This window comes from Morone saxatilis, unplaced genomic scaffold (genome assembly GCF_004916995.1).
Source record: "Morone saxatilis isolate NCDOM2014 unplaced genomic scaffold, NCSU_SB_2.0 Contig3, whole genome shotgun sequence".
Classification (NCBI taxonomy): Eukaryota; Metazoa; Chordata; class Actinopteri; family Moronidae; genus Morone; species Morone saxatilis.
Window position 1 is genome coordinate 4820764 of NW_023339873.1, and position 14858 is coordinate 4835621.

The following is a 14858-nucleotide window of genomic DNA, read 5'->3' on the forward strand; positions in this document are numbered from 1 at the left end:
TGACAGATATTACAATTGCGATATGATTCAGAATTTGAAGGGTTTCTTTCATCACAAAATGATGTGACATTAAAATTTTTTCGAAATGTGTTGCCGCCCAAGGGTTAGGACATTTTTGTAGACTCACTGACAGACAGAGGAAGCTATAGATCTGCAGAGCACGGTGCTGCTGCTGGTGCTTTTAAATTAGCTCTATCTGTCAGTGAGCTAAAGATCTGAGACAGGCAGGTCCAATTACAGGAAACGAATGAGAAACACTTAAAACTCTCTGGCACAGTTTTCTGTTTGTTGATGTGGATAAATCAGTCACACAGAAACTGCTAAGTTTCACTTGCTAAACTCTGCCGGTGTTCTTCTTGTTTTCTGGACATGATTTCATTTTTACACAATATTTACAAACCTGCACTCTGTAGGAGATGTCATCTCTGCGCACGGTGGAGACGGTGGGGTTGTGTTGTTGAGGGTGGTGATGATGGTGATGATGCTGGCTGAGGGGATCGGTCACGGTGCTGCACATGCCGTCGTTGCCCAGGAGGCCCACCAGCGTGTGCCGTTTGCAGGGAGGGATGCTGTGGCTGGAGAGAGAGCCGGAGGGGCCGGTAGGGTCGGAGGCGGAGCCCAGCCGGAGTTGCAGGGAGGTGGGCAGCGTGCGCAGAGACAACTGGCTGGTGGAGGAACGTCGGCAGGGCTCCAGGCCTGTGGTGGAGGTGCGCAGGGAAGAGTGACGACTGCTGCTGTAGCGGTAAGAGGATGACTGGCTGGCAACAGAGGCTCGGGCAGGAGAGTGACGTACCAAACCCGACTGAACAGACTGGGAACTCTGACTGGTGCCTGGACATAGACCATATGAAATTAGGGAAGTTCTCCAGTGATTTAGTGCGGCAATCTCATCAAATTTGAGGACTGAGAGGGACAGATTTTAAAAAAAAATTGTCAAAATTGATGCAGCAGAGGCCGTAATATCCTGGATTTCAGTCCCACAGTCATCTTTCAAAACTACACATCCCAAGTTCATAACACAAGCTTTCTGTCAAAAGTGTGAAATCTCAAGTTCAGCCCGAGAGAACCTTGATGGCATCATCGAAGTTAATCTCTCAGACTCCAGAGAGCTCCTCCGGAGCTACACAATACAGTATGCAACTGTTTTTGCAGGCTGTGCAGCACTGACCAACCTTTCTGTGTAAATTGAGTGGAGTACCCCTTAAACAAAAGCAACAGCGACTGTAGCTTTTCCTAAATGAACACTGTCGTCTCCAGTGAAATTTAAACTATACTTAGTTTAACAGAACTCAAAAAGGTTAATTTGTCAGTGTATTCATAGCATTAGTGGTTGTCAGGTACAGCAGTTCTCACCCAGAGTGTGCGGTTGGTACGAGTGGGGGGGTGCAGGTCCAGAGTTCCCACCCTGCGACATTGAGCTCTGCTGAGAGTCGCCCCCTGTCCCATTTCCACTGCCACAGGACAACCCCCCTGCATCTGAATCCTCGATATTCCCTCCACTGTTACAGCCAGCACCGCAGCCTTTCCGTAACCTACAAAAGAAAATTCATCATCTTTTAATAAAGATTAAAAACACAGAGAAAGAAAGAAGAAAACATTAACAGGTCACGCAGTGGCACAGATGACTGACATACTTGTGTTTTTAGGAGCACTACAGAGAGCCACAAACCTGTGCCACGTGCTGACAACAAAGTTCCGGATATTCCCCATGCTGATAGGGCCTCCCAGGATGTGTCCGAGCTGTGGGTGCGAGTTGCAGTAGGAGGTGGTCAGCGGAGAGACATAGATGGGATATCCGATTGGCTGGTCACAAGAAGAATTGATCATGTTTCGCAGAGCCTGCTTGGCGTTCTGAATGCTCCCGCGCTCCGGATTTCTGTTTCTTAGGAACACCAACTCCTGCTGCTGCCCCGCCCAAAGGCCTCGGACGCATTCTTTATTCACCTGCAGCACAAGAGGTCACATCAAGTATTAGTAATAGCAATGATCAAGCAATCAACGACTAATTACTCTGCTGCAGTTCTCACCTTTATGACACGGAAGCTGAGGTATCGTCGATTGAGCATAATGATTTTGTACTCGTTGGTTCCCTCGTCAAGGACGTGGCGTAGGGCGAGGAGCGATGGGGCGTTGGACAGCACAGCGCTCCTCCAGGCTGGGTCGCCCTCGTGAGCGATGACCAGGTTCTGCTGGTGCGTGGAGATGGCCTCGAAAAGAACTGCCGGCTCATCGTACTCATCTGGGGACGTGAAGTGGTCCTAAAAAGAACAGCCGCAACATTTTGATACAGATCCAGTTTGACCCAGAAATTGAGGTCAAAAACTGTTTAATCTGGCAGCGACAACATGACACCCGTGGCAGCTCACCTGGTGTAATTTGAGAGACATTCGGATTCCAGGCACCACAACTTTCCTGAGCAGTTCCATGTCTGCGAAGATCCACTCGTCTCGCACTGAGGAGATGCGGAAATCTCCTTTAAATAATGCATGAAGTCCATAGAGGAACGACTCCAGATTGCTGTGATGGAAAGAAGAAGTTGAGGACATATAGTTTGATTATTACTCACAAGGTTTAAAGAACAGTTCATGCAGACAGAAAGGAAGGAAGGAACCAAAACACGTGTATGTGCATGGATCATGTAAATGTAGTTCAGCACAGATGACCATGTGTCTGCTTGTTTGGCCTACATAAGTGAACTCTTGCGCAGTCATTAAAGCATTATAAAAGGTTAACTTATTACAATAAAGATTACTAAATAACCTGGACATATGATGGGATGCTGTTCCCAGAGCTCTCCTCCCCAGCACACACAGACCAAAGCAGAGCAGCACCAGAGCCGAGTCCTTCTCACAGTCCAGAGGCTACAAACAAAGCAAAGACAAGCAAGATTCATGAAATATTAAATCCCATTTGTTGCTAACTTGTACCTAAAAAATCTTAACAGTATTGTACGTAGTAGTATTGTGATTTTTTTGATCCACAGCATTCCTGTTGTCAAGTAACAGTAATCCAGCATTACCTTGGCCCTTCGAGAGTTGCAGTACTGGATCCAGCCCAGGTAGACTCCACAGAAGCTGTCCCTGGAGATGCCCGCGAGTCGGTGGTCATAGTCCTCGTCGATGTTGGGATTGAAGGTGGGATCCAGGTCGACGTAGTTCCTCTCTCCACAAGCCCGCAGGCCGTCTTTCATGGTCTCATTAGCCAGCCACTCTTCCAGTTTTGGCGAAGCGATCACATAGTAGATGATACCCTGAGACCATGAAGGGGTGATGTATTTAGATCATATATACATATAAATAACACATGGTGCATTTAAAAAGTGACACCTTGTTTTTAGTCCAGTCACATCCCACTAACCTTGACATAATAGGTGGTCAGGATGCGTCGAAGGTCAAACACCTGCAGCATGGAGGCGGCGCTGTTATCTGTGATGCTGTAGCCCTCCAGCACGTATTTGGTGACCAGCACCTCCCAGGCCAGCCAGCGCTGTCCAAAGGCAGCATTAAAGGACAGGATGTGAGGGAGGTGGCCCGGCTCGCAGCAACAGCAGCCCTCATCTTCCTCCACCCCCTCAGTGATGGCCTCCACTTCCCTCTGCTGGCAGTAAGTTCCTGTGGAGGGAAATATTACTTATTAATACACAAAAAAAGTCAGATCAACTCGTGTGGAGAGTAAATTGAGAGAAAATCTGATTTTCCCACTGACCTGTCTGAATCTCACATATATAAACTGTTTATTACTAATCTTAACACACAAAAAGATAAAAACAAAATCTATTTTCACAAGTTACAGTTGAAAAAATGCTGACAGGCTGCTGATGAGAATCATGAGTGTCTGAGGAGTGTCTCCAACTCTGTAAAAGGTTCACAGTGTGTCACATGCTCTCTGTTTCAGCAGGTTTGTTGTGCAGCAGAGCACTAGTGCCTGAAGTCATGCCGATAAAGCATGCACAGGTGTGTTTTTCAGGAAGATAGAGCACGTCTGGGCCCATATGCTGGAATGCTCATGTCACAAATAGAAAGGCTGGGCAACTGGTTAATGATCCCCATTTATTCTCAGTGAATGAGGAAGTTCTTCAAAATCAAGAACTAGGCCAAGTTGCAAATAATGTGGTTTAGTTTAACATGGTTGGAAAAATAGGTAGTGGAGATAAATCTGTACAAATATGATGATTTGGAGACTGAAGTTGGAAGTCACTGAACAGAACAGTATATTGACTTTGTTGATTTTCAAAGTTGTTAACTAAAACCACACCAGGAGCCAGTGGCACCAGCTGTTCAAACTTAATCTGTTATAATATACAAAGGGTCCTTCAAGTGGAAACAAAAGGACCTTCTCACCTCTGAACTCCAGCCCTCGGAGCTGAAAGGTGACCAGGCCGTTGCCGATCTCGATAAGGTGCACCAGAGCGTTTAGGTAGTCGGAGGCCAGAATGAAGCAATCCCCAGTGCTGAAGTTGCCCCATCTGCCCAGGAGGAGGTCTCCACACAGGCTGTGCTGCAGGGACCGGGTAAGGTGTTCGTAGAAGATTGAGTTTAAATTGTTGTCGTCAGAGCCTGAAGAGGGAAAGAACAATGGTGGAAAACGGAAGAAAGGCAGATTAGGAAAACACATTATTACATTTTATGTTTAGTCACTGGCAGCACTGGAATAGATGGAAGATGTAAAGCAAAAATACATTTTAAAGGCAAAATGATGCCCTCACCTGGATTTCTGTCCAGCTGAGAGGCCAGCCGAGTGTTAGAGTGATCCACTCTCTTGGTGCTGCAAACAGAGAAGATTGAAAATCACATTTCACAGAAACAGTATTGGATCTGAACATGGAATTGTATTTTAAAACATTTTTCCCTACTTGTAGTCTCTCTCCCAGAACTTGACGGGACGGACATAGGAGGTGATGAAGATGGCACTGCCCAGGAAGGGGTTGAGGGGAGTGGAGAAGATTGCAGACACTACAGCCTGGACAAACAGCATGGCAGAGTCTGGGGGAGGGGGCTGGTCAAGGATCACTTCTGTGTGTTTATGTGTCAAATATGAGCTTGATATAATCCCCTACATTAAGAAACTGTAATAATAGTGAGACACAAAAGGGTCTCTAATGTTTTGCCAATTTTGATACATGAAGGGGACAATAACACAGCGTTAAAAACACACGTGAAACAGCATCAACCAATAGATTATCGGCTTCACAAAGGCAGGATTTACAGCACTGCTACTGTGGTACAGGACTATCTAAGAATCTGGTGACTCAGTCGGTACAGTAATGTGTTGATAAAAGACAGCAGTGAAAGGATACGAGGCACAGCAAAGGGCTGAGCAAAGGCGTGGAAGGCTGAGCCCCATGTGATCTGCCAGGGGGCGATGTAGGTGTAGACAAAGTGCAGCTTGTAGAACAGCTCCCACATCTGTAAAAAAAACAGCAACATCAAAAAGAAAACGCAGTGAACTTCAGTGTACATAACTACATGCATTATAAGCAGCCGTACATAAATCCTTTAACTACAAAATCCTTTGATTGTATAACAAGAACTCTGTTATACTTTGCCCTGTACGGTAGAAAAACGAGTGGGCAGTATGAATTATTTATATTAAATTAAAACGACTACAGTATTTTAGATGACATTAAATATATGCATGATGTCTCTGGTACAGCACCGGAACAGCGCACAACTCATCAAATATTCCTCTCACCTTGCTGAAGACGATGGACATGAGGAAGAGGTCGAGTAGCAGTGTCTCGGACAGATGGCGGTAGTCGAAGGTGAAGAAGAGGACGGTGAAGAGGATCGTCACATACTGGTAGGTAGGACTGCTGTAGGAGGAACGGAGCAGCTTCAGGCCGGCCACTGTGATCATCAGAGCGCCGACTCTGTAGGACAAAACATCAGCGTGTGGGTGCCGTGTGTGTGTCATGATGAAACCATTAAAGCATACAAACATATTCTAACCTCTTCTGTTAATAGTCAATTAAAGGAAAAGTTAAATATTTTTGGGAAACACTCTTATTTAAGTTTGAAAATGAGAAAATTGGCAAGTTAATGTTGGAAAGTAGTAAAAATTCTCACTCTGTGTCAAGTCTCTTTGGACTGGCGAGCTCTCTGGCGCTGCCACTCAGCTCATTAAGGATGACGAGTGGATAGAGAACGTTCTTTTCCACAAACAGCAGCCACACGTGAAGCTTTTCAAACCACATCACGTGGGCCGCATCTGACGAGACAGGTAAAGTTAGGAGAACGTTAATTATTCCCCAAAACTATTCAGAAAAAAACAAACAAAATAGTCACTATTTTTGAATCATCTTTGTTGATATTGGTAACTGACATAAAATATTAAAAAGGAATTTATTCGAAACACCAGGACTCTCTAATCACTTCCTTATGAAAAAGATCTCTACAGCACAGAAAGGTATACTGTATGTTCTGGGTAAGTTTTGGTAACACTGCAGTGACACTGGGAGCTGGTTTTGGTGGCTGTGGGATCCAGCGTACTTACCCCTGACCTCAAACTGATAGTACTCCTTAGTTTTGAGCAGAGGGTGGGAGAAGCAGTACCAGGGCAGCTGCTTGCGGACTTGAGGCAGCAGGTAGTGGGTGAGCAACCCCACCGTCCCCAACAGTGCATACAGGACATAACTGAGGAAAGGCTGACAGAACACAGAGACGATGGAAATTAATCCTCATGTCCTTTCTTGTTTTTCGTTCCTCAAAGCAACAGACATCACATTTGATCTTTTCTCGTGTCACATTAATAAAAAACTAACTGTTTAACGTTTAAATGGAAAAAAAAGAGATATTTACTGTACCTGCAGTGCAATGAACACTGTGCTGACATGGATGGCGAAGTAAAGGACAGCAATGACCACACAGACGATCAGGTCAGACTGCAGACGCTCATTCTGCACATTCAATAACACACATTAAAGAAAAAAACAACACATTAACAGCTTTAACAAATGTAACTGTACACCTGATCTTTTTCAAACAACAATCCAATTCCAGTATAAACCCCAAGTCCTGGCTTTAATACGATAAATCAGTGGTTCTCAACCTTTTTGGTATCAGGACACTGACCCATATTTGATAAGATGCAGTTTCAAAGATCCCCATTTGATAAGATTTAGTCAGATTAATAGTGAAGAGTGTGAAACTTATGAACAGAATAGCCGTTCTTATACAGTCTCTCATTGGGGTAACTTTTAATTAATGAATTAGTGATATTAAAATCATCCCTGTCTGGGGTAGGTTGAGAACTACTGAGATAAATGATGACGGTCAACTCACCACCGAGGCCCTGAGCTTCTCAGGTAGAGGATCTTGTACTTCTGACAGAGGGTCCTCTGGGTTCTTGTCTTTTAAACTGGGCAAAATCTTGGACTGTATCAGTGAGCTATAAAGCAAGAAGCAGAAACATTAGCTGGTCCAAATACCATGACTCTCCTGGGGGTGATTTATCTCAAAGGGAACATATAATCACTCACTGCTAACACTGCAACCATTGTGTGAGGCAGCTTCAAACTATTTGAACTGAGCATTTTTGAAATGCTTAGAAAATCCCTTTGTGAGATAATCCACAGCATATGTACAAGCAGAGAAGTCACAGATTATTCATTAATATGGATTTCTTTCGAGCAGACGTGGGTCAAGCAGGTAATAAAATACTTATGATGATCTGCTTTTGCCTGCTTATGCACCAGATGGGCGAGTTCACCATATGTGACCACCAGCGGCAGATTTTTTACACACGCTAAAGCAAATATTTGAACGTCACTCTAAAGTCACCACAAATCAGATACAAAAAAATATTACCTAGGACTATTAAAGTTTGTTGTGCAAGGTGGTGAACTTACATGAGCACAGAGGGGTCGCTGCTTTGCCTGCTCAGGTGGTACGACACTGCCACCAAGAGGCCGCAGAACACAGAAAATAACACAGGGATGTGATGAGGCTCCCAGGTCTCCTGAGACACAGAGAATAACAAGATTTTAATATATTTAATATTTATTTATTTTGTATTTTTCCACCAACAACAAAGAATGTATGAATTAATTATGGTGATGAAATGACTGTACATATACAAAGGATATATATTGAACAAAAGGATGACCTGACATATGACTTTGGATGTTTTAAGTTTCCTACAAATGAAGTGATCACTTTTGGAGAAAATACATAGTAGTGCAGTAGTCATGTTACATGTCCTTTTTAATCAGCCACGCCAGCAAGTCGGTCAGACCTCCAGTGACTGACTGAATCCCAATGACTTTGGTGATCCCCTTATTTAAACTCTACTGTCACCATGACAGTGACATTTCTGGTTTAAAGCGAAATGTCATGTCTCCTCAGACTTAAGTATTTTTTTTTCACCTAGCACCATCAACAGATACAAATTTTAATTTGTACAAATATTCTGGTTTAAACTAATGATATTCCCATCGCTACTTCCCATCAGGTTTAGTGGTAATTAGCTAAAGTTAACATGCTAACACCCTAAACTAAGATGGTGAACATGGTAAATATTATACCTGCTAAACATCAGCCTGAGTAACCGAGCCTTTGTTTACATCCACAGTGCAGAAACTTACATAAAAGCAAATATTGCCAGGTTACCAGATACTGCAAGTTTTAGATGATAAAACTGTTAATCATCTCTAATATATCTGGTAATTAACTGTTATCACTCAAAAGAACAGGAAACACTGATCTTATTCTCTGCCAAGAAAGCAGCAAACACCTTAATGTTTAAAGTTGCTGTCATGTAGAGGTCAATTTTATAATCCAGAAGTGAAGTGGTGATTGTATAGGGCATTGTTTTGCAGTGTATTTACTTTAGACTGATGAAGATGAATTTTTAATTACAGTACAATTATGTCAAGTTAATCATGTTGCATCTTAGTTGGCTTTGCTCTCACCTTCAGAGCTCCGTAGCAGAAGCCATAAAGCAGAGCGACGGTGACGATGCTGCGCAGGATGCTGTACAGCGCTGACAGAAGGCTTGTGGAGGCTGCAGAGAGCACAGAGAGGATGTCAGCAATGAGACCACTCAACCTGACAGGCACCAGGCCAGGCAGAATGCAAATCAGCACTCTTGTGAAGCCTGCCATACAATAGTATATAAAGGAAGGAGTGTCTACTATCTCATGCTGTTGAGGTCAAAGTCACCCCTGCAGAGAAGTTGTTGCATCGAATAGTTACTCACCGTTGCCCCCGAACACATGGATGTCCAGCTGCTCAAACAGGTACATGACAAACGTGTTGACTTGTGGCAGCAGCCCCACAAAGAAGATGATGGGAAAACACAGAGTGAAGACTGCAGGGACACAAACACAAGGCAACAGTACTGTCAGTGTGGCAAAAAACAACAACAACAACATACAACTCATTTTTGATTTACACCAGATGTCAGATCATGCAGATGACAATTCCTTGTTTATTGTTCTGCATCTCTGATTGTGAGCTACAAATATCATTGGTTCATATTGGTCCACAGCTGCATGTCTCCAGGGCAACTGCAGCAATTAATGTTGATTGTTGTTTGATGAACGGTGGCTTTAACGGTGGCACTATCCAACCATTTCGGTGGATGCATATCTTGTACGTGCAGCGCATTGGAGAAACAAGTGTCGGGAGGGGTTGTGACTGCATCATTTTTGTGTGTTGTCAGAGTAATTTCTTGCCTATTACTGATTTACTGACTACAACAAAGCTCCAGCTAAACTACAATGTTTTAACTATGATAAATTTATGGCAGCAGAATAAAGCCTAGTGCCAGAAATGTATTGTTCTCTTTAAGTCTAATGTTATTTTTTTTTTAATGAAGTAGTACAGATCTGCTGCAATTTGTCTAGCTCCTTCACTGCCTTCCTTGAAATTTCTACTAAAAACTCATTTTTATAAAGTTGCATTACTGAATCTATTGATCTTTTTTGTTCCCTGTCAGTTAACTTCTTTTTATTGTCTTTATCATTTTTTATTTCATTGATTTGGCATGTTTTCTGTACAGCCCTTTGTGCCTTTGATTTGAAAAAAATAGGATGCTGTTATGAATACCAGTACTGTACATAAATGCCACAGGGGTGTATACTCACCAATGACAAGGTCCCTGGCAGAGGCGAGTACCAGGGAGCTGGTAAGTGCAACTCCGTACAGGGTGAAGCGGGATGAAGTGGTCCTCAGGCTGCCGTAGTGGAGCAACCAAATGAGGCCACAGCACAGGCAGAAGTAGACAGGCCGGCTGTATGCTATGATACGATTATGGCCCTGCAGGGACGAGGGTATGATGATAATAAATGGTTTATTACAGAAGCTGGACTTCCCATTTTGGTCCAGCACAGCTCGACATTCAGAACATTTAAATAAGAAAAACAAGGGAAAATACCACGCTGCAAGACATTTCATTTCATTTCATTACAAAAACATTTCCTCCAAGGGTTTTACTTTCTACATTACAAGTGGTTCTCTTATTTCTGGAGCATGACACTGCCAAAATACGGGAGTCAATTCCCACCGACCTACAATACTAAAAATGCGTGCCCTCACTGTGGCTAAAAGCATATCACAACAAATAACATTAACTGCACAACTCAATAATATAATCATTCTAACAAGAATTATTCCTAAAGAAAGAATTCATTCAGTGGCATCAGTGTCATATGAGCCCCGGGGACAGTGACACAGGTATAAACAGAAATAGCATCAAGTGTAAGGTTTCACAAGAGAGATAGAATGCGCATTTGCAGTGTGCAGGTTTCGACCCAAGAGGCTATGAGCTGCCCTGCTTTTTTTTTTTTTTTTACCGACGGCAGTACTGACAGTTTACACACCAACAATCAGATTAAATAGACCAGGTTTGCTCAAAATGTGTCAACACTGTCGTGAGGGGGGAAAGAAAGAAGTCCTTGAGGTGAGATGAGGTGAGGCAAAAGGGGGCGATGCGAGGGGAAGGGGAGAAAAGAGAGGGAGAGAAAGGGAGATACAGACAAAGAGTGAGAGAGTGAGCTGTGGTCTAAACTCTGGCCAGCTATTTAAAGCTTGTGCCTGCAGCTGAGTAGGAGCTGCATTAATAAAAGACGCCGTTTCAGAGCAGGCTACTGACGCAAGGGAGGGAGGAACACACCAGAGTCGCAGGGGAAAGGCAAAATCATTTTCAATGACCAAAACAGAAACAGAGAAAACACTGAATAAAAACTACAGGTAGAGAAAGGAAATTGTCTATTTGTCTGTTTGTTTGAAGTTAAACTGTAAAGACCTTATCTGTTTCTGTGTTGTTGTTTTTTTTTTTATATTTTGCACTCCTGACCACTGGTTTTTCACTGTGTGGGCTAAACAGGAATTTAATGATCACCACTCAGAATATCAGCATCCACTTTAATCTCAAAACTCCCCAAAATGTGGATACTTTAATGGCCCCAAAAGTGTCAAAGTAAAAAATGATTTATTAGCAATAATTACTTACATGTCGAGGGGAAGAGGAGTCTGGTTGAACACTCTGTGAATAAAGAAAGACACGTGTGAATTCACTAATAACGATGACTGTTTTACACCTCTAGCAAATATGTATTACTACATTATAACAAATAGATCATTTCCATTTAAGGCGCACCAAAACATTTATTTGCTTATTTTAAAAAACTGTTTAACTTTTTTGTGGTCAAGTGCTGTTAAGTCAAGCGTTCACCTTTAGTAAGGAATACTGGCAACTTGCAATGACGAGGCAGAACTGAAAGACCCAGATGTCAGTGAAGAAGCCGTGGACCAGCAGGACTGAACCCAGGAAGGCCACCAGGACAGCCAGCACTACCGCCAGCACATTCTCTAAAACCTCACGATTCCTGGAACACAATGGAGAAAAATACTTAATGAGTAAATTTTTTGAAAAAAGTACCAAAAAAAAAGGAAGAAAAATGATAAGTGAAATGTAAAAAGTGGTGTATTGCACAGAAACAAAGTCCAATAATACAGACAGTATATAAGCAATCATGTAGTCATTATGATATCCATAGAGACTCAAAATTAGTTTGAACAAACAGGACTTAAAACAAACTGTCCCAGAGTCTGGGGTCAACAACAACAAATGCTAAAAATGGAGGGACTAGAGGGTTGAACAGGGGCTAAAGAGGTCTGAGATATAAACTCACTCCAATCCATGCAGTGCTATAAAAGCAAATAAAAGAATCTCAAAATCTCTTAAAAACATAGCCCAATGGCAGCAGAATATAAAAGAATAAATAGGGCCCAGGATGGCACCTTGTGGTACTCCACAGTAGATGAGTAGAAAGGAAAAACCTATTTGGTTGTATTGTGACATCTTCAAACTATTAATACACTGAAAACAATCCTAGTCACACCGTCTCAGATTATTTACAAGTGTACAATTTCAAATTCATACGGGTGAAATTCATAAAGAAAAGGTTTGTATAATCGACAGTCGATTTCTGTTGATTCACTTCAAGTCTTTAAAGCTTAGACAGCAGTGGATATATATATATATATATATGTATGGATAATGAAGGCTTACACTACACAACTCACCTCCCCTCTACATTGATCAGCCTGCAGAGAAATGTGACCTTTAAGGAACCCGTACATATTTGTGAGTGTGAAGTATGGATGATTAATCTGTTAGGAATTACTTGCTCTAGCGGTATGCTGCTGTCTCAGACGGCTGTTTCTTTTGCTTTTTGTCCGTCAGAAACTGTGGTGCAGCCATCTTGGACTGTCCATAATTTCAGTGGGACTGACCTGATTAAATAAATGGTTAATGCTGTGCTGGGCAGAATTTTAATCTGTAGATACACCCGTTTTACTAGTCTAAATAATAAATTAAGTTAATGACCAAGAGAAAAGGATATTTAGGTCAAAGTAGTGATGTAAGTTGTCTGCTAACTTTCTAACTACAAGAAGCATTTATGTGATTTTTTTTGTTGGTTATTGTTTCACAGCTTTTGTCACAAATATTTACAGGCATCATATATGACAAGAGACTTCTCAATGGACAAGTTTGAGTTTTTACACTTTAATTGGCAAAGATATTTGACAAAAGAACTCTACCAGTGTCACTCAAGGGCACCTAAGCATAAAGCTGCATTATGGTATTTAAACATTTTGCTAAAAACGATGATGATGTCTGGGCTGCCTTACCTGTCAAATAGTGCCAGCAGGGTAAGCCGGTCAAAGTGCAGGCCAACCCAGAGGAAAGGAAGAAGCCACAAGCGGTAGTACTGCCTGGCTTTGCCAGCAGCAGCAGCAGCTGTAGGGTCCTCTTGTCCCAGTGGTGCATCCTGGAGCTCCGGGCTCAGATCTCCATCCTGCTGCTCCAACAGCTCTGGGTCCATCGTCAGCAGACGGTTCACACGGATGTGATGGAGGGAGATCTGTCCCACGGTCAGTCAAACTTATTTATGCTGCATTTTGACCAATGATACAACTTCAAGTATTTTACAAATGTGATTAAAATAAGAATAGTAAACAGATGTATAAAAAGATAATTAATTATTATAGTTGAGAGATCAATGGAAGATATTCGATTTAAATGTTTTCTCTAAATTCCACTGAGAGTGTTTGATTTTGGCTGTTACACAGGATGAAGACTGTACCACCACCCCCACACCCACTCCCAGCCATCTGGATTCTTGTTGCAAAAATGATTAAAAAGCTAGCAACAGATGATCAAATTCACCTTTCTTGCTCATACAGAACATATCAGAAAAGTATCTAGATGCCAGGCTGTAAAGGGAAAAAAAAAAATCTAAATCTGTTCTGGAGCCAGCTGGTAGTCACTGTGTGTAGTAGTATAGGGATTTTAAAATGGGTGTAATATGACTTATTTTTGGTCTCAAGAAAGGGCAAGACATACGAGAGGGGAACAACAGCCAACACAATAAGAAACCTGTTCAAACTGGCGATCATGAATGCCAAAAATAATATGCAGAAATATGCAAAACAGACACGCAGAGAGAGAAAAGATATGGTTTGTTTTTGTCTCTGTGTGTCCATTGTTTCAGTCTGACAGTCTCATGCCTCTCTCTCTGCAAGTCTAGCTCTCTATGTCTCTCTTTCACACATGCACAGCAGCTCACTGGAGGGTACTCACTAGATCATGAGGGTAGAAGCGAACTGAGGTAGAACTGGAGAGGTGGGAGTCGGTGTCCCTGCAGGGCATTAGACAAAATGAGCACACTGATGAGACAAAAGCATCTGCTGCTCTTACTGTAGCAAATCATGATTCATTTCCTGGTGACCCCAAATTAAACAGCCAATAGGCTATTTGTTCTTCCTTTGTACTGTATGGTTATATTTTTTTAAGGCTAAAGTTGTGTAAATTAAACTTTCAGCCATGTTTATATGACAGTTAATTGTCCTATCTTTAGCCTAAAACTGAGTCTTGCTTAAAAGTTCTGCAAAAACTATATACAGCGGACTGATTGTTATGCTTAGCTATCTAGCAACTGGACTATCTCAACACAAAAGTACATGTATCAGTGATTAATTTATCAGTAGATATACAAGTTTAACATCTTTTATTTCAATTTTGCAGAGACTATTTTTTATAATCTGAAATCCAAATGAACAAATCAGAAGAATTATTGGTTTGACACTTACCATACGTTATTGGAGGCTCTTCTGGTTGCAGGTTCAAAATTGACCAGGGACATGTCACACCCGCCGACCTCATACAAGGAGGGTGTGAGCTTTCCTGGAAAAACAACACCAACAACACAACAAGAGAGAGACATAAAGTCAGCCCAGAGACATCACAAGCAAACAGGGATTTTGTCTGTGGGAATAAGTTAATCAAGCTACATGTTAACATGCAGGGAATTAGATAGCTTTGGTAATATAAACTGTGTTCATCTGAGCTGA

The 14858-nt window shown here is 42.2% G+C and overlaps 1 protein-coding gene across 1 annotated transcript in view; it reads right to left on the minus strand.

The window, feature by feature from the left end:
- Positions 1 to 14858, minus strand: part of pcnx1 (pecanex 1) — a gene marked incomplete at its 5' end in the record, with an annotated part of 32277 nt that overhangs the window by 2605 nt on the left and 14814 nt on the right. Inside the window, 26 exon segments of the mRNA XM_035673464.1 lie at positions 401 to 831; positions 1354 to 1532; positions 1670 to 1944; positions 2028 to 2258; positions 2367 to 2517; positions 2761 to 2861; positions 3020 to 3250; positions 3358 to 3611; positions 4341 to 4556; positions 4706 to 4764; positions 4853 to 4982; positions 5297 to 5405; positions 5692 to 5869; positions 6066 to 6207; positions 6493 to 6643; positions 6803 to 6895; positions 7281 to 7386; positions 7847 to 7956; positions 8909 to 9000; positions 9196 to 9306; positions 10085 to 10256; positions 11452 to 11484; positions 11674 to 11827; positions 13137 to 13369; positions 14089 to 14146; positions 14598 to 14691. Of these exon segments, the coding sequence (XP_035529357.1) occupies positions 401 to 831; positions 1354 to 1532; positions 1670 to 1944; positions 2028 to 2258; positions 2367 to 2517; positions 2761 to 2861; positions 3020 to 3250; positions 3358 to 3611; positions 4341 to 4556; positions 4706 to 4764; positions 4853 to 4982; positions 5297 to 5405; positions 5692 to 5869; positions 6066 to 6207; positions 6493 to 6643; positions 6803 to 6895; positions 7281 to 7386; positions 7847 to 7956; positions 8909 to 9000; positions 9196 to 9306; positions 10085 to 10256; positions 11452 to 11484; positions 11674 to 11827; positions 13137 to 13369; positions 14089 to 14146; positions 14598 to 14691 (4094 nt within the window).